The sequence below is a fragment of the Amaranthus tricolor genome, chromosome 4 (genome assembly GCF_026212465.1).
Source record: "Amaranthus tricolor cultivar Red isolate AtriRed21 chromosome 4, ASM2621246v1, whole genome shotgun sequence".
Lineage (NCBI taxonomy): Eukaryota > Viridiplantae > Streptophyta > Magnoliopsida > Caryophyllales > Amaranthaceae > Amaranthus > Amaranthus tricolor.
This window is the reverse complement of record NC_080050.1, coordinates 3085931-3106114: the sequence shown is the minus strand read 5'-3', so window position 1 is coordinate 3106114 and position 20184 is coordinate 3085931. Positions and strand designations below refer to the sequence as shown.

Genomic DNA, 20184 nt, shown 5'->3' with positions numbered 1-20184 from the left:
ACTAAACACAGATAGTACTTTGTTTTACTTATAATTAGGATACCCATGATCTGGTCAATTTTGGGTTAGCTGTTTAATTCGAGACGGTGTAAATTAAATCTTGTGTTCATAATGATTTTCACATAGTTTAAATTCATTTTGAAGTTGGCTTTGGTCGAATTCGATTACAATGTCAGGTGAATATCAAATCATTGATTATTTTTGAAACACTCTACTTATAACACTTTGATTTTTGTACAAGTGTTGTTAGGTTGGTCATAATATCCTTAAAAGGTGGCTGATTTTACTATTAATTATTTCTAACTTAATATGAATAGTTGATTACAAGAGGAGAAAGTTGCACTTAAAACTTAAAATACGAGCAAATCACAAACGCAAGAGGAACTTACCTTAGAGTAATCTACTTAAGTAGCTATAAGGGCCATAAGGCTATTGAGTACATGATTTGTTATCAATGGTATCCTTTAAATTATAAAATGTAATTTAGTGCACAAAGCATCTTTGTAGAGCAAGGATTCGAGAACAAGTCCCACCATAGATGAGTGATGTCAATTTTACCCGATATTTCTGCATGAGAATACTACCAAAACTAACTTTTCCCATTGTATCTTTAAGAGTATTTTTAAATAAATTTAGAATCAAAATCTAGATTTTTGAAGCAATATGAATATATTTGTAGAGTCTATATAAATCTGATAAAAACTTTAAAAATAAATAAATAGAAATTTAAATTCAAGAAATTTAGAAAGTAGTACTAATAACTAATTAATTCTACATTTGATATTGACTAGTATTTAAAGAACGTTTTATTTTCATTGACTAAAAGATTTGAGATACATCTTACATACCAATAATTACAAGGTTCACAAAACTATAATTTGTGGACACCTATGTTCTCAAACAGAGAACACAAGAAACCAAAATTCCCATCACTTACAATATTTTAGTAATATGTGCCACTGAAATCATGCAAGCTCACGCTACACAGTGACTAAAGCTTTATAGATGATGATCCCCTTCTTCTTCTTTCACTCACATAAATTTTATACATTTTTTTTATTTTGATCCGTATAGTGTGATTTTACATATTTTTATTTTGGTTATTATCAACCGTACTTTTAAATTCTCATCAATATTGCATTTTACTTATTTTTACATTTTATACATAAATTTCTATCACTTTTCTATAAAAATATTTTTCATTTCATGTTGATATTGATCTCCAAATTAATATACAGGTATCATAAAGAGCTTTAGGACCCACATAAAAATTTTGAGTATCATAACTCCACCTTGATCCAAAAATTTAATCATTAATATTACTTTCACAATTGGAAATAAACAATTAATTCCAAGCACTTGAAAGTAAAGGATACTATCACATTTAAATCATCACTCATAATACTTTGTTCATCAATTATATGAATGGCCGAATGGGAAAAATTAGGTGAAAAATGAATTTAATAGACATTTACAAGGAAATTAATACTTATTCTATTTTAGACAAAATCTGATTCTCAATCACAATAGTGTAGACTTTAATACATAACTATTTGGTCAAAAATGTATATTAATAGACAAAATAACTGTACATAAAAATCTGGAGAAATAACCTTTTTAGTCTCATAAAAAAAGAGACGGAGCAAAGAAAATTAATAAAAATCATATAAAAAGGGTTTGAAATAGAATTTTATACTCTTTTCATTTATTTTATTTTTGCTGATCCCACTATTCTCTAGTGTTTTTTCCATTTAGAATATTCCGATTGAAGAAGAGGGAAATACTAATTAGGTTGATAGAATATATATTCATATGAAATGTTGTTAGATTCATCTTAATGTATAATTTTTATTTTACAATTTTAATAATATTTTATGATGTGTATAACTTTGAGATATTAAAACTTAAAAATTACTTTAGATATAGTGCAAAAAGTAAATTAGAAAAATAAGGAAGAATTAATACCCCTATCACTAGTCTATAAATTACTGATTATCCCATTTGAATTTTAACGTTATTCATCATATATTCTTAGTTTCTATTTTATTATTATCTATCTATAAATCAAAACACATTTCAATAAAATATTATTTTATTCATTTGAATATTAGTTTTATTAAATTAGTGTACACATGTAAGTTCACTTCATAAAATAATTTTTTTTATACCATTGAAGGCAACCTAGGATCTCAAACATTATGTAATTTGTCTATTATTCATTATATGCATATATATTTATTTATATGAGAAGTTATAAAAGATTTGCCTAGTAAGGTGGTTAGCTAGTACTTGCAGTATTTTTGGACTATATAATATTGCCCTAGTCACCTTTTTTTCATATAAATAATAGAGCTTCTCTATACCCCAGTTCAAGGTTGACATTTTAATCATTTCATCATCCCTTCAATCTCTCTTTTTATATTTTTGTCCTCTTCTCTTTTTCCCCCTCTCTTTCCTTCTTATTAATCTCACACTAATCTTCTTCTTTCTCATAATAATCTATCATCACCATTAGAGCTCCATTAATCTTACTATATTAAGCTTATTTTTATTTTTATTTTATTTTTTAAAAATTTTGTATAATTATTTGTGTGTACCTTTTTTTTGTGGTTGGGTCATTGTCTCAAAAAATAATTATAAATACATAAAATAGTTAAATGGGAGGAAAAATGAATATATCAGTAAATGGGCAATCAAGGGTACCTCCAGGATTCAGGTTTCATCCTACAGAAGAAGAATTATTGCAATATTATCTAAGGAAGAAAGTTGCTAATGACAAAATTGACTTGGATGTCATTCTTGAAGTTGATCTTAACAAGCTTGAACCTTGGGATATTCAAGGTAAATTACTTTACTATCTTATACTCCCTTCACTCTCTCTCTCTCTTTCGTATATGATAGACCGAGAAAAAGGGATGAAAGTTAGGCTGTGAGAGTTAAACTCAGAACTTTAATTGTAAAAGTGATACTTATTTCAATTGAAACAAGAATCAAATTGAAACAAGAATCGATCCTCTTTTCGTTTCATATAAATTGCTCAACTCAAACAAAAATTTCTTCATATTTTTAGTTAATAGAGCAATTTTAATAAGTCGAGTTGAGGGACTATCCTTTATAATTATGAGTTATCGTCTTCTTTTTCTTTTTAGATCTTGATCATATATATTTTAATATGAACGGAATACACTAACAAAACCATTTTTAGAGATATTATGAGATATTATTATTATTATTATTATTATTATTATTATTATTATTTTATTAATTTTTAAATTTGATTTTTTTATGCATATACAACTATATAGGTGTATTTGATTTTTTATATGCTTTTATGCATATATAAGTATATAGGTGTATTTTGATTATTGATTTTATAACAGATGTCAGCTAGTTTAATGAGAATAGTACAATTATAATTATTTGATGTCAACTTTGTATAGATTCAGTAACGTTAAATACTGGTGACAATACGAACAACTCCTCTTAGAGTCCACCTTGTATGGTCTTTATGGGAAAGATTCCTTATTTACGTACATACATATTTGGTTGCAATAAGGACAAAGTAAATATCTAAAAAAAATTAGAATAAAATTTATTTTTAGATTTATTATTTTATATTTTTTCATAATTTTCCACCTAAATAAATAATATATCTAAAGCAAATATAATATATAATAGAATTAATTACTTAAGGTCTAAAGCCGGTTATATGAAGTATTTATCAATTTTCCTTGCTTTCGTACAAAAAATATGTTATAAAGCCTTATAATTTATGTTAAAGTGTTTATTATTATTACTTATTGTGAATTGTTCTGTATCAGAAAAAATTAAATATTATGTTATAAAGAAAATGTACATGCTTATACATTCATACTATTACCAATAGATTTTAATTGTAGATCAGATGGGTTACATTTTTTTTTTATTTGGATTATTTAGACTCATTTCTTGTTATTTTTGCAGAAAGGTGCAAGATAGGAACCACACCACAAAATGATTGGTACATATTTAGTCACAAAGACAAGAAGTACCCAACAGGAACAAGAACGAACCGGGCCACGGCGGCTGGGTTTTGGAAGGCAACCGGGCGAGATAAGGTAATCTACAGCAACTGTAAGAAGATTGGTATGAGGAAGACACTCGTTTTCTACAAAGGAAGAGCCCCTCATGGTCAAAAGTCTGATTGGATCATGCATGAATATCGACTTCTTGATGATACCAACAATGACACCCATGTAAGATTCTTTTGTTTACACAAATATACTCTCTATATATAGTTTATAATACCTTTTTTATCATTGGATAGGCTGAGGAAAGAGAAAAGACTAAATAAGAATTGGATTTAGAGTTTGTTAACTCTGTTAAAGAAACCAACTCAGTCAAAAGCTTAAGCTAATAGTTGAGGTTCCAAGATATGTCATATACTCTAATACGCCCCCTCACACGAGAAACCACTATACTAGAAGTGTGGATACACATAGGCTCTGAATATTCCACTTTAAATGAGGGATAATTGAGATTTGAACCTATGACCACTTGTCACGTTGGCTCAGATACCATGTTAAGGAATCAACTCAACCAAAAACTTAAGCTTTAATATGTTATATACTCTGGCAACCTAAGTATATAGTTTATACTCTTTATTACCAGGTAGGCTGGAGAGGAAAAAGACTAAATAAAAATCGAATCTAAAATATATCTGAAAAGTGGTATTTGCTCTCTAACGAAAAAAACAAGAAGCCATATTATATAGTTTATACTTGATATAGAATTTGATTGCAAAAGGTTAAATTAAAATAATTAAATATTACTCATACATCCCATTAAATTAGTTATATATATTTGTTTTTATAATGCTTTTAAAGAATGATACAAGTCTCAAAGTCTGTAAATTTATAAAAATTATAAAAATTTATTTTAAATTATTAACAAATGGAGTATAATAAGAGAAAAGAAAAACCCATTTATATATATGAGAGGTCATGAATTTGATGTAGAGGTTTCTTAAGTCAAAATGTAACTAATTAAAGTGGTACTTATTTTCAATGTTAAGTGATTTGTAGTACGATAAGAGAATGAAATACAGTCTAACTCCATTTGCATGATTTTTTTCTAATTTGATGTGATTTGTACCAACAATTGAATTAAAACCAATTAAGCTTTTTCTTTTAAGTCCATTAATAATTATGATGTCAAGTCATTTAGGATTAAATATGTACTTTAAGATCTATAATAGATTTTGAATTTAATCTAACATGTAAACCTACAAAAATATTATTCAATAAAGTGATTATGTATTTATTGTCGATTTTAAGTCCGAAACAATAAGGAGATATTTGTGTTTGATTTTCGAATTAGAGAATAATATTAATGTGATGAGTTAAGTTCAAATTTAGTATCGTAAATACAAAAAAAAGCGCCTTAATTTCATAATAATCCATCAACACATTTACCATGAATAAAATTATGTATTGTAAAAACAAACAAACAGAAAAATAAAAGTTTATGAAGTATTCTTGTTATGCCATATTGAGTATCCTTGTACTTTAGTAAAAAATTTTGTTATTGCTATATCTAAAATGTACAACTTGTCTATTTTAATTAAGAAGTACAAATAAACATAGAACAAAATAACATATTTCCACTGCAGTGTCCTAGTATATACTCTTATTTTTTCTCGAATCATAGTAATATTTTACAAAATGGATCATATCTTGTCTTGTACGAGAACGTCTCATCATGAGACGAGCCCATTAATTAGCCTATTTCTTTAATTGATCACTTAAAAATTATAATTGATCAATTTAATATACTAATAAGTGTATTAAAGTGATCAATTATAATTTTTAAATGATCAATTAGAGTAATATAATAGGCTAATTATATGAGTTCGTCTCATGATGAGACGGTCTCGTACAAAACGTGTTGTTTTGTTTTATCTTCATTTGTACTTTTTAATTTATAAATGTACATGAGTCAGTATAATAAAGATGATCTCACCATAAAACAGTATCATTTAAAAATTTTTGAAAACCTAAATATATAAGAATAAATAATACCTATTATAGCTTCGAATTACATTTTCTACAGTAGTAGTGATAAACCTAATTCTCAAATATAATTGTACTATATTGTCTACTTGTACCATTTTATATTTGTATGTGGTTTTTTACTATTTTTTAAAATGTTGTTAATCAATAAGGTTAATCTAATTCATATTATGTTTTCTATGTATTTAGGTTACAAGTCTTAGAAGTGGAGATTTTATACAAGAAGAAGGATGGGTGGTTTGTAGAATTTTTAAGAAGAAAAACCACATTAAAACCCTAGATAGTCCCATTAACCCTTCAACCATACCATCATTGGAAACACAACCATCTACCATGATTGATTCACCATGTGATGATCATGATGATCATGATCAAGGGGCCTTGGAGCAAATATTTCAATTTATGGGGGGTAAATCTCAAAAACACAAAAACAATACCCAACAAGAAGTTGATAAGTTCATGAAACTCCCAAACCTTGAAAGTCCAAACACTACCACTCTCTTCGTAGCAAACTACTACAACACCATACCTGAAAACGACATCATTTCGATTGCAAAAACTGAAACCGATCCCAGCTCAGTGTATAACTCGCCAGATCCAACACTGAGTGGACTCGATGACTGGGCAACCTTAGACAGACTCGTTGCAACTCACTTAAATACTCAAACCACTGATCATCAAGAAACAATAGCATCCATCTTTTCACCATCATCAACTGATCATCATCATCATCATCATGATCATAATCTAGATGAATTACAACCGTTCAGATCATCATCATCATTATTATCAGAGGAGAAGATATTCCACCATAATAATCCAACACTGGATAATTATGGCGGCAGCAATGAGATTGATTATTTGTGGAGTTTTACTAGATCATCATCATCATCTATGGGTATTGACCCAGTTTGCCACGTGTCAGATAATGGTATATAACAGAATACTAAGTAAAAAAACATGCAATCTTAATTAGGAATGATTATGTAGTATTAATATCATGGCATTAGTGGTAAAAGTCTTAAAGGGTTATGATCATAAGGGTAATTATTATTATAATAATAATAATGTGGTTTATTTTAATTTTACAATATTATATAATTAAACGACCAATAATATTAGTGACGTATTAGTTACATACTAGCATTTGTAATATAAGATAAGATTGAGGATGGAATTATAGAGGATAAATAAGCTAGGGAAATACTAGTTTTTTTAGAGTTTTTTTTTAATATATAATTTTCAATACTTTTACATCCATAAAAAAGTTCATTACCTTTTTAGTTAATTGAATAACGATGTCTTCCATTATATAATTTGATTGATGTTTTTAGGCTCCAAATTAACTAGCTTAGCTAGCATGAAACTTTTGTGTGTAAAAAGTTTCATATTTGGAGATCATATGTAATTTTTTGCAGGGAATTAATCGTTTATTCACTATTGAGGGTGTTTGTCTATGGTTTCTACATAAAGTATTAATCATAATTAATAATAGATATTTACTTTTATGCTTTCTTTCTAATTTAATTTCAATTATTAATTAGTTTGTTCTCTAATTAATACTCTCTCCGAACCAATTTAGTTGTCATATTTTTTTATTTGGCAAAACCATATCAATTGTCACATTTCTATTTTTGTCAATCTTTTTTTTACCTAAATACACTTAGTTCACACACGTAATTACGAATGTACCCCCATATACCCTACTTACCCAAACTAATTAACTAAATAACCCAACACTAATAATCCTAATCATTTCCTCTCTTTTTAATACCTATAACTGAAACCCTATCTCTCCCTCTCTCATCTTCATCTTCAACGTTTTATTTTTTCTTCATCTTCTTCAATGTTCTTCATCTTCATCTCCATTCTTACCGTTTAACATTTATCATCTTCATCTGCATTTTTTTTTCCACCATCTTCGTCTTCGTTTGAAACCTTAAAAATTTTAGGGATTTTTAAGATCTGGATTTGTTCTTTACTCTTCTGGGTTTTTCGAACATGGCGTCACCAAGGTCTTGTCTTTCTTGGTTGTCTTCGTCCCAAGAAAGTGATCCTACGATTGGACCACCTAACCCATGGTTCGACTTCTACAATCGCCTACCTCCATCTCTTACGACTTCTGTTGAAACGGATCCTAACTGGGGAAGAAGTATAACTTCTGAAGATGAAGAAATGCAGGGTATGTTTGATTTACAACTGGATCTTCAAGATCTATACATTGAGAACTTGTTCCCCTCCTCAGATGAAGAATCATTGGATGATGATGATTTGGTGTCTGATTTTGATGTTCGAGGCCTATTTTCTTGTATGGATACATCTTTCCTCTATGATTAATAATGATTTTGTTATTTGGTTTGTATGGTATGCATGTCTATGTTCGTGTTCTGTTTTTGTTGCCCTATGATTTTTTTTGAGGGTAAACAGTTGATTATAGTTACAAAATCCCTAAATCCACTTATTTTGCCACCAACCTAGGGTTTTCTGTTCATAAGCCACCAAACATTATGTTTAGGAGGCTATGTTCTTACTAGATGTAGGAGGCAATTAGTATGGGATTTGGGTTATCTGTGATGAGTGCGATTTGTTCTTTGAGACGAATTTGTTTTCATTTTGTTTTTAAAGCCATCAATAAATTATTGAATCTGACATTTCCTTCTAAATGTTTACGGTTAAACAACTTCATGATTTAATTTAACATCGTGTTTAGACCTAAACATTTACCTAACAATGTAACCCAAAAGTGAGTACAAAAGGTAACACAAAAGTATACTCATGTGTGTCCTATTTACATGTTTCTGGTGTTCATGCTGGTGCTGCTTCTGTTGATGTAGATGGATTTGGTGTTGGTGCTGTTGTTTCTTTTGTTGGTGCTGTTGCTTCATTTGTTGTTGGAATATTTGTTTTATCTCTTGCTTCTGCTGATAATATTGTTTGTGGTGTTGTTGTTGGCTCTGTGGTTGTTGTTGTGTGTGGTGTTGTTGTTGTTTCTGTGGATGCTGTTGGTAAATGATGTTGATAGAAAAATGGTTCGTCTTTGATCCCCGAGTAAAATAAAATGACCTCATATGTAGTTTCATCCACCTTTGTGTCCAGATAACATATTGCCTCGTAAATAATTTCCTTTTGTACCCCCAAACAATGTGGGAGTCTCCCTTCCCTTGCAAGTTTTGATTTGTTCATGTGTGGAATGTCATAATCTATACCACCTAGGTTCTTAATAACCTCAACTTTACATGCTTGTAGTGTGACCCATACATACTTCAATGCATTTGAATGTAGATTGTCAAATGCTGCACTCACTGCGTTTACTAACTGTGCATAGTTGTATGCTGATTTTTGATGTTGTAATGATTGTATTGACCTAAAGAACTCTAATTCAAGAACATTCATATCTGGTGAGTTAAGAGTTTGTTGCACTAAGTGGAAGCTAAATCCATCAAGTGTTGCCACCTCTCTAAACACTACATCATCATCTAAAATGTGTGGCTTAGCATTGTCCTGTTGAATGAATATCGTTTTGCTTAAATGTGGTGGCCATTTACTTCTAATTGTTGGTAGTATCTTGTGCACAATCATATCTCTTGTGTGTACTTTAGTGATTGATTGTATTGGTTTGGTCTCTGGCTCTCCTCTCTTCCTGTGTTTTGAACTTCTTAGTGCTGCCACTTCATGTGTAAAAGCAAATATGTCTATCTTTCCATCAAAAATCATCTCACCTTCACTAGAAAAGATTGGTCTTGCAACGGCACACATAAATATGATCTTGGGCACAAATCTTTTAGATTGGATTTCTCTATGTGGCTCTATTTCATCTGGAGTCAGATAAAATGTTTATTGTGTCCTTGTAATGTAAAACAACTTTACATCTAAGTGCACTACATTTGACATGTCATTAAATTTGAAGTTGCTTGTTTGCTCATCAAAATGCAACTAGTAAGACAAAAAATTAACCTGTCGAGTTTATTTTGTCTGTAAGTAACGGTTTGATTGCGTTTTGGTGATCTTTCGAAAGTACTTTTTCTTTTCCATCTGCAAATTGTGGTTTGGCTAACTCCCATGGCCTTTTGACAGTGCTGCTAAACTTGTCTTCTTCGCTTTTTCAATTGACTTGAACTTTTTTTCATCAAAGGGGATGGATGGCCTTCCTTTGCTGCCTTTCTTCTTGTTGTTGACAGTTATTGGTACTTGATTATTCTTTTTTTGATCCCCAATCTATCTCCATATCCTTCCTACTGTCCTCCTATGCACATCGTACTTCTTGGAAATTTCATTGATGACCTCGTGTGCTGTCTTCCCTTTACTGTTTAGTGACAGTAAAAGCTCATGCATTATTTGACTCCTACTAAAATGATCTAGCTCTTTTTTTTTAACCATGATTGTACTTCAATGTGGGTTGGTGTAAATTAATTTGAGTTCCTGACTTCTTTAGTTAATGCCTTTATTATATAGATGCAATAATCTTGGTGTTTTGAGGTATTGTATAGGCGCAATTTTTTTTAATTTGGCGCCATTCCAAAAAATTGGGTGTCAACTCTTTTGATCTTACTGTCTGTTGATGATTGCTGGGTTTATTTTTTTTTCCAGTTTCATCGATGGCTTCTTTTCAAAATCAAAACCTTTAGATTTTTGTAGCTATTTAATTAATTTTGAACACTAAATGCATACCGTGTTTGTTTTTTTTAAAAAATATGAAGTCAACGAAAGATTTAATATCCGCACGCGCATGTGGCGAGAGGGTTGCTCGTTTTCAGTTGCCGTTCAAAAAATGTTGAAAAAATCAAGGAAGAATTGAAGATTTAGTTTATTTTATGATTTTGATGGTTTTTGTAATTTATTTGATATAATTTTTTGTAATTTAAATTAAGTAGTTTAATGGTTTGTTAATTATAACAATCTCGAAAATGTATTAATGTCAATTAATTCTATTGGAAATGTGAAACCCAATTTTCCCTCCAAAATTCAATTCTATCTACTTTATTAAGCAAAAGGAGGAAATCATTGACAATTAATCCAATCACTTAAAGATACCCAACTAACACCTTTTTAATGGACCCCACACCACCCGTAATAACCGTGCCCAGGCAAATGGGACAATTAAAATGGTTCGGAGGGAGTAGTTGCTACAAACACTATAGTAATCATTGTTTATCAACTGATCTTGATTCTCATATATTACTTGTTAATTATGTTAGTAATAGGCTTAGTTTATTCGTTTAAATGTATATTTTATAATATTAACTTTTTATAATTTTTTATTATCATATGTACTTTAAGATATTATGAATTAAATTATACATTGGATAAAATTAAAAATAGAAGTGTATCAATTATATTTCAAAGCAGCGAAAGTATTATCATTATTATTATTATTATTATTATTATTATAATTATTATTATTATTATTATTATTATTATTATTATTATTATTATTATTATTATTAAATACTTCATCAGGTTCAAATTCATTGCTTACTTTTTATTTATATTATACTTTTTTTTTATTTTTACGTTATCCAATGCATTGTTAATTATGATCCTTAATATATTTAGGTTGCATGTAGTTAAATATTATAAAATGTTTATATTATGAATTAAATTATGCATAAAAACAAATCAAATAAGAACTCACATGACTATATAATTTTTCTTATATTATATATAAAGAATAAAAAATAAACAATGTTTGATTGATAACAAGTGTAGGCTTGTGCAACTATTTTTATGCATTTTATAGCAAACTAGAATAAAGAAATAAAGTGAGTATCTTATATATATTCTTGATTTTTATTTTATCTTTTTGTTTTAAATTTAGGGAGAAATCAAAATAAATAATAATTACACATTAGATATCATTAATGATTAGGGATGTACATGGGTCAGATTTGGATCCGGTCTAGCTAAACCCAGATCCAAACCCTTTTTTTGGACCCAGACCAAACCTAGATCCATAGAATCTAAAAAAGTTGGACCCAAATCCAGATGGATCGGATATGGGGAATTGCACATTAGATTTCAATTGGGAATGTGTAGTCAGATCTGGATCGGGTCTAGCTAAACCCAGATCCAGACCCTTTTTTTGGACCCAAATCCGAATCTAGATCCATAGAATTTGAAAAAGTTGGACACAGACCCAAACTGAGACCCTTAGGATTTGTCAGCTTAAGGTTCTGGATCTAGGTCCAAAATAAATTTTTTTTTTTCTTCTTAAAATTTTTTTAAAATTATATTATACTTCTACAATTTTCGTCTATTTGTATAAAATTATTTAAACATTTTGAACTAATTAACAAGGATCTTCAAATGCTTTATCCTAATTGAGCGACCAAATATATGATACTTTCCAACATTCAAGTTCTTAAAACAAAATATTTATCAAGTTTTTCGATTTCTTAAGTATAAATCAAATACAACAACCAAATTTTAAATTACATCAACGGACAATGTTCCAAATCACGTAATGTTCCAAAATATACTCCAATAAAGTTCCAAATCAAACAATTAAATTATACACATAATAGCAATTTTAAAACAAGATGTAATGGGTTCATGAGTAGAATCTGGGTTGGATCTGGGTCTCAAACCCTAAGGTCATGGACCCAGATCCGACCGGACCTATAGGTTCCAAAAATAAATGAATCCAGGCCCTTAAATTAGAGTCGGGTTGAGTGTAGACCCTTAGGGTCCAAGACCCATGCTCATCCCTATTAATAATGCATAAAAAATATATAAAAAAATAAATATCCTATCAATTAAAATATAAGCGTAAAAATATTATTAAATTTTATTGTGTGTATGATAAATAGTTCATTATATAAAATAAAAGTAAACTGCATTAGTAATTAAAATGCAAGTTAGTTTTTATAGATTATACTGTAAGAGAGTAATATCTTGACATCTTATTTATTGCTAAATAGAATGTTTTCAAATAAGAAAAATACGGAGTATTGTGAAATTTAAAAAAAGAGAATAGAAGAACTGAAGAACGCATTAGAATAAAGGGAGTATTGGACTATCAAATTCTTAGTGCATGTGAATAAATGAATTAAATAGATATTAATAGGTGTAGAGGTTGTCTCCAAACCTAAACACATCGAAAAGATATCACAAGGTCATCCTGCCGCGCTGTCTGGATCAATGATCATATACGAGTCGGAGTTTGTAAAATAACGCCATGAAGATAGATTTTATTTTGTATTTAAATTGGGAAAAATATCAAAAAATATCTAATTAAATTTTTTTTCTAAAAAGTATTTAATAAAAAAAAATTTAGTCAAAAAATACCTAATAAAATTTTTTATTTTCCAAGAGTACTAATTAATGTTTTCCTTCAGTTGACCGTCACATATAACGGTTGAACTGTAACAAGAACGGCAATCTCGATGCATAATTAATATTTAATAATAATGTTTAATACAAAAAAATATTACTGAAGTCTCAAAATGCCGAATTGTTAAAAACTTTAAATCATAAATCTAAAACTGTTTAAAACAAAAGTAAAATATTATTACCTCTGATAAGAAATATTGTTTGCTCAAAAAGAAAAAAAAATACATCATCATCAAGTCATCAATAAAGATACAAAAAGCAGCTAATTTCTCGATAAATAGTAATTGTTGCGGCCTGGATTGGAACCTGAACTAAATCCTGCCATCCATGATACGGATGACAGCCGATTGAATCGGTCAGCGCTTAACGTCGAGCATAACTTCCTATCTAACTCAAAATACGGAAATTATATGCTACATTTACAAAATAATAATTTAAGTACGAACTTATTATTAATTGACACCAACGTATACTTTTACCATGTTCTTTTTCTGTTACATACTTTTAAGTCATTAAGATACCATTCTCGATCCTGACAGAAGTACGTTACTGCCACTTATACAATTCGGTACTCTTAATACTTGAGTAATTTCATTTGGTTAATACTCATAATCGTACCATGCATCATAGCATCAACACTAATCAATTTTATCACTGATCAACAAGCACATCAATATGACATCTGATATATGTAAGCGTCTGGTTAGGTGAGAACCGTAGTCCTAAACCCTTACTGTGGTGGGAGTCGTCACCCCTCCAATACAATATTTATGCTCAAGCTCTACAGGATAGGTAGCAAACCACCTATCTTACACCGCATTTTACGTGCCGGCCAACACGGACGCGGGGATTTTACATGCCGGTCCATGGTTCGACATTACCTTACTATCAGGGTCATTCAATCAATACATTTCACACAAGTACATCACATTTTTATTACTCCAAGTACTTTGAATTTGAATTTGACCGACCTAAGTGGTAACTTTATTTATTTAATATAATTCTTAATCATAACGTTTAATTTACCTTTATGTCTTTATATGTTCATTACTTAATTTTTACACATTAAATTTTATTTATAACTTTATTTTAATAGGTCACTAAATTTACACTAATAACTTAATATCTTTCACAAGTAGCTACTAAAATCTATTTCTCTTGAAATAAGTTCCCAAAATCAAAATTTCCAACTTTAAAATAAATAAAACTTTATTCTCCTCACAAAATCAAACATTCTAATTAAAATTCAAGTTAAATAGCAACCTTTGAATAAGTTTTCAAAATTCAACAAGTTTACCAAAAATAATTATTTCAAGTTCGGAAAAACAAGTAAACTTATTAGATTCGCAAAAATCAACATTCTAGTTATAAAACAAATAAAACTTATAATTTCACAAAAATCAATATTTCACACATAGTTTATGAACAAGTTTACTAAAAATACTTTTAGATCTTTTTATATAAATTTTGGTCAAATAGTTAGCAGATAAAATATTATTTTGTTCTAAATAGTAATTAAATGTCACAAAAGTTATTTCTTTTTTAATTATGAAATCTCATATATTCAAGAAAATCACTTCAATATTTAATAATTTATAAAGCTTTCTCAAAAATAACTTTTAAGATTTTATTTTAATATTATCACAAAATAGTTTACAATAATATAAAAAATAAATTAAACTCCTTTTCTTTTTAATATGATAATGGTCGAATGGCCTATGAGTATTTTGGGGCCTTTTTCACTAACAAAACAACTTCATTTAATTTATTATAGTAAATTCAAGATTTAAATAATTAACATAACCACTAAAAAAATTAAAAACTTTACAAAATAACTTAGAAATTTACTATAACTTTAAGGATAAACTTAAATCTTAGAATAAAGTATAATAACAATATTCTTAATATAATCATACTTAGTTAAATACGTTCATAAAATAACTTACTACCTTATAAACTAGATTGAAGGCTAACATAATCATATTAATACAAAATTCTAACATAAAATAAATTCTTAAATATAATAACATTTCTAATGTAACTCATAACTCATAAACATACTATCACTAGTTTATAACATAAATAATGCTTAATATCACTAGAATATAATTTTGCACTCAACTTCCTAAACTTGTTCAAAGATTATTAAATTAACATACTAAAAGTACTTTTAGCATACACATACTTAATATAATCTTGATCATAATTTCATTAAACTAACTTCCACTAAAATATATCAACATATTTCATACTTTGCATATTATAAAGTAAATATAATGTAAAATTCCACAAAAAGAGTAGGGTAAGAAGTTATACCATACTAATACTAAGACTTAGTACTAAGTACTAATTAGGAAAATAATAAGAAATAAGATCCTCCAAGATAGATAATAATGCTCCAAAGATAATTAATCCCAACTCCCAAAATAATGATGATGATTTAAGCTAAATAAAGAGTGTTCTAAGCTCCATGTTCTTTAATTTCTTCAATTAATAAAGGTATTAATGTAGTAAGATTTTAAGGAAGTGAAAATATAAGAAAGAATGTTAGAAAGATTTGATGATGGTGGTGGTGTAAGTGATCTCATGACTAAGGGGTATTTATAATGAGTTTGGGCAACTTTGTAGTTCTTTAGATTGTATGAAAAAGAGTGTTAGGAGTATAGAAGAAGGTTAACTTGTTTAAGTAATTTAGAGTGTGTAAGTGAATGTGTAAGAGTTTGGAGTGTAGAAGGTTAGCTTGTGTAAGAAAATGGTGATAGCTTGTGTAAGTGATAAACATCTTGGGTTACCATAGAAAGGATTTTGGTTCATCAAAATTTTGTTCTAGTATGTACAAGTGAATATACTTTAAAATAATGGGTAAATTTGATCATGAAAATATGTAGTTTATTTAAAATTTTACTTAGACTATATTAATGTTAATAATAAAAATACGATTCATTTTTATGTATAAAATAATTATATCAAAATTATAAGGTTAAAATAATAAGTAGTAATGTTAGTTTAAGGAAGAAAGTTAAAAAGTAACGTTTTACAAAACCGTGAATATAATAATAAAATTTTACTTTTCGTACTATAAAATAATAAAATAATATTTTAGTGTTTATAAAAAGATTTTAAACAAAATACTATTTTAAAATTTAATATTTGAAAGAAATTACAAAATCGGAAAAGATTTAGGAATTAAAGATGGTTTGAAATGGATAATCAAAGGATTAGAGATTTGAATTGAAAATTCAGAATAATTAATCGGAAGATGAAAATTAAGAATTTTGAGTCTGTTACAACTCTTTCCCCCTTAAGATAGTTTCAATTTTAACCAATCAACCGTTGTATTTAACGGTCAACTGAAGGAAAGCGTTTTTGGTACTCTTTGGAAAAAAAAAATTTGTTAGGTATTTTTTGGCAAAACTTTTTTTATTAGTTACTTTTTGAAAAAAAATTTTATTAGTTACTTTTTGACGATTTTTCCATTTAAATATTATTTCATATAAATTTGAAATGAACTGAATTTTAATTTTATGAGTATTGAAATAAAATTAATTTAATGGATTGAATTGTATAAATTGAATCAAAATAAGTTAAAATAATTAAAAGTCAAAAGCTAACAAAAGCACTCGCGTTCGTTAACAAACACTACAAAAAACTATTAAATTGGCGACACACATTATCGTCGCCATTTCATAGCTAAATGGTCAAAAAGTTGCCTTGGCGACGAGAGGGCGACGGGGTTCATGGTGGTCGCCTTTTCGTTCGTCGCTAACACCAAAATGGACGCCATATCCTCGCCATTTTTTAAAGAAAAGTTGGCGACCAAGAGGCGACGAGATGTCCATCTCCAAGAACGTGTCTGACATGGCGACAAGAAACTCCTCGCCAACGTTCTCGCCAGGCCTGGCGACCAATTAGCGACCAAGTATCTCGTCGCCAATATGGCGACCACCTTCTGATAGCCTTTTCGTCGCCTACTGCTAGCGACAACATTTTTATGCTTTTTGGTCGCCGTGTATATATATATATATATATATATATATATATATATATATATATATATATATATATATATATATATATATATATATATATTTATATATATATATATATATATATAAATTATATTTATATATATTTTGTATTAGTTATAATATTAAGATAAAAATATATACACATAAAACAAATAAATTAAAATAAAAGAGCTGGAAATATTATATATAAAACTAAAATTTATTTACAAAGTCACAAAAATTACATATATTTTATCATTCATTTGGAAGAGGTGGAGGAGGGGGTTGATTCAAATTGAAATGCGATTCGATGAATTTCAAAAAGAGTTCTCGTTCTCTTGTTATTTGTTCAGTCAGCCTTTGATGAGTCTCATAGGCAGTCTGAGCATTTTCTCTTTGTATCGCTTCCCATAATTGATTATTGAACTCCATTTGCCGGGCTTCTAAATCCGCAAACCTTTGTTGTATAATGGCATCATAATCAGGTTGTGCAGGCTGAGAAGACGGAATATCTGTTGGCTCAAAAGGATAAATAATTTGAGAGGCGGACCCAACCCCAAATACCTCTTTGCTTATTTTGTTTTTTTTGTTTGAACTGCTTTCTACGTTTTTTATAGCATCCAACCAAATTTAACTTAGGTCGCGAGTTGGATGCTCCTCCATCAAAGAATGATATTTATCCTTCAATAAAACAAAGAAATCAATTACCAATAAACAAAGTATTAATTGATACTAAAAATAAATAAATAAACAAGTTTAATAGATTATTACCTTAACTTTTTGTGACTTGCTATTCGTCCATTGGGAACAATTCCCTGTTTCATTGTCAAAGACGCCATGTGTTCGTGTAAATATTTCGTAAGCTTTGTGGTTGTCAAACTTCTAAAATATAAGCTCAATTCGGTAAGAGCTTCCCAAACCTTCACCTGTAGCAATTCTCTAAATGCAATTGGAATTAAGCGTTGCATGAAAACATGACAGTCGTGACTTTTCATGCCGAACAATTGATGCTTGGCCATGTCAATATTCCTTGCCATATTGGACACATAACCATCAGGAAATCTAATACTCTTCAACCATTGAAGCAAAGCACATATCTGTTGTCCATTTAATGTATAGGAAGCTTTAGGAATAGACTTACCTGTATATAATCATAATAACATGTTACATGAATTATTATTAATTATTAATTCTATAAAGGTTTGAGAATACACGAACCTATAGGATGCAATTCTGAACGTATACCAAGTTCATGCAGATCTTGTCTACCCTTATGTGATCCTTTGTTTTACTTGGCACACACAACAAAGTGTTGAAAATGATATCAAAAACATTCTTCTCTATGTGCATAACATCCAAATTATGTCGAATCATGTTAGTTTTCCAATATGGCAAATCCCAGAATATACTCCTCTTCTTCCATCCAGCAAAGTACTTACTAACCTCTTTATTATGTTCCGGTGCATCTTCTTCATTGACTCTCAAAAAACCAAACTGGTCTAATTCATCAAGAAATTCAAGTCCTGTCCGAATAATAGGTGGGTCTCTTTTCTCAACAATGCCTGCTCTGAAATTTGTTCTATTTCTTCTATAGGGATGACTTTTATCTAAAAACCTTCTATGACAGTCAAACCAACACACCTTCTTGCTATGCGTAAGGTAGAAGGCTTGGGAATCATCCATGCAGTAAGGGCAAGCATATCGGCCCGCAGTACTCCACCCGGACAACATCGAATAAGCCGGAAAGTCATTGATCGTCCACATTAAAGCTGCTCGTAGTTGGAAATTCTCCTTTCTTGACACATCAAATGTACAAATACCCTCCTCCCACGACATATTCAGCTCTTGTATTAGTGGTTGAAGATATAAGTCAATGTTGTGCTTTGGATTACTCGGCCCAGGGACAATCACGGTCAAGAAAATATACGGCTTCTTCATGCACATCCATGGCGGAAGATTGTATGGTGTTAAAATGACAGGCCACGATGAATACTGTTGACCTGAACTTCCAAAAGGGTTAAAACCATCTGTACACAGACCAAGCCGCACGTTTCGAGTCTCCAATGCAAAGTCTGGATGCATGTCGTTAAATGTCAACCACGCTTCAGCATCGGACAGATGTATCTCTCTCCATCCTTAGTGCGGTGCTCTACATGCCACCTCATATGCCTAGCTGTTGCCTCTGAAGCATACAATCTTTGTAATCTGGGGCCTAGGGGGAAATAATGAAATCGAAACCTTATCACCCTTACTGTTTCTTCTCCATCTAGAAGTTTCACAAATGTAACAGCAAGTTGCATTCGCATTATTCCCCCAATATATCAAACATCCGTTAGGACAACAATCTATCTTCTCAACGGGTAATCCAAGGGCAGTTATTTGTTTTTTCGTTTCGTAGAAGTTGTTTACCATTGTATTCTCTTCCGGTAACACTTCGTTCACAATACCACAAATATCGTCGTAACACCTCTCAGTGAGACGATGGTCTGTCTTCAGGTTTGTAAGTTGACCAATAATAGACATCTTGGTGTGATTTTTACAACCTTCATATAAAGGACTATTTACAGAATTTAACATTTCAAAGAACTGTTGACACTGTGGGTTTGGATATTCGTCAACGTGTACCGGTGGTTCATTATCTACTGACGCTACATTATACTGTGAGGGAAGAAAGTGATGGTAATTGTCTGGGAACACACTAGCTACTGCATCATGCACCATCTGTGAGTATGGATTTGGATTGTTTGACAATTGCTCTCCGACTTCCGCTACAACATCAGATGTTGTTCCTATCTCTG

The 20184-nt window shown here is 29.7% G+C and overlaps 1 protein-coding gene across 1 annotated transcript; it reads left to right on the top strand.

Annotated features, from left to right (window-relative positions):
* The first annotated feature begins 2510 nt into the window (after positions 1 to 2510).
* LOC130810584 (NAC domain-containing protein 43) lies at positions 2511 to 7143 on the top strand. Its single transcript, XM_057676697.1, has 3 exons — positions 2511 to 2841; positions 3964 to 4235; positions 6240 to 7143. The coding sequence occupies exons 1-3, from the start codon at positions 2658 to 2660 to the stop codon at positions 6987 to 6989; spliced, it is 1206 nt and encodes a 401-aa protein (XP_057532680.1). The 5' UTR covers positions 2511 to 2657; the 3' UTR covers positions 6990 to 7143.
* Positions 7144 to 20184: the final 13041 nt, after the last annotated feature.

What these genes read in the sequence shown, in the direction of transcription:
- LOC130810584 (XM_057676697.1), top strand. Translation starts at nt 2,658, where the DNA reads ATGGGAGGAAAAATGAATATATCAGTAAATGGGCAATCAAGGGTACCT. An exon ending in TGAACCTTGGGATATTCAAG is followed by an intron (nt 2,842 to 3,963) that starts GTAAATTACTTT and finishes TTATTTTTGCAG; the next exon opens with AAAGGTGCAAGATAGGAACC. An exon ending in ATACCAACAATGACACCCAT is followed by an intron (nt 4,236 to 6,239) that starts GTAAGATTCTTT and finishes CTATGTATTTAG; the next exon opens with GTTACAAGTCTTAGAAGTGG.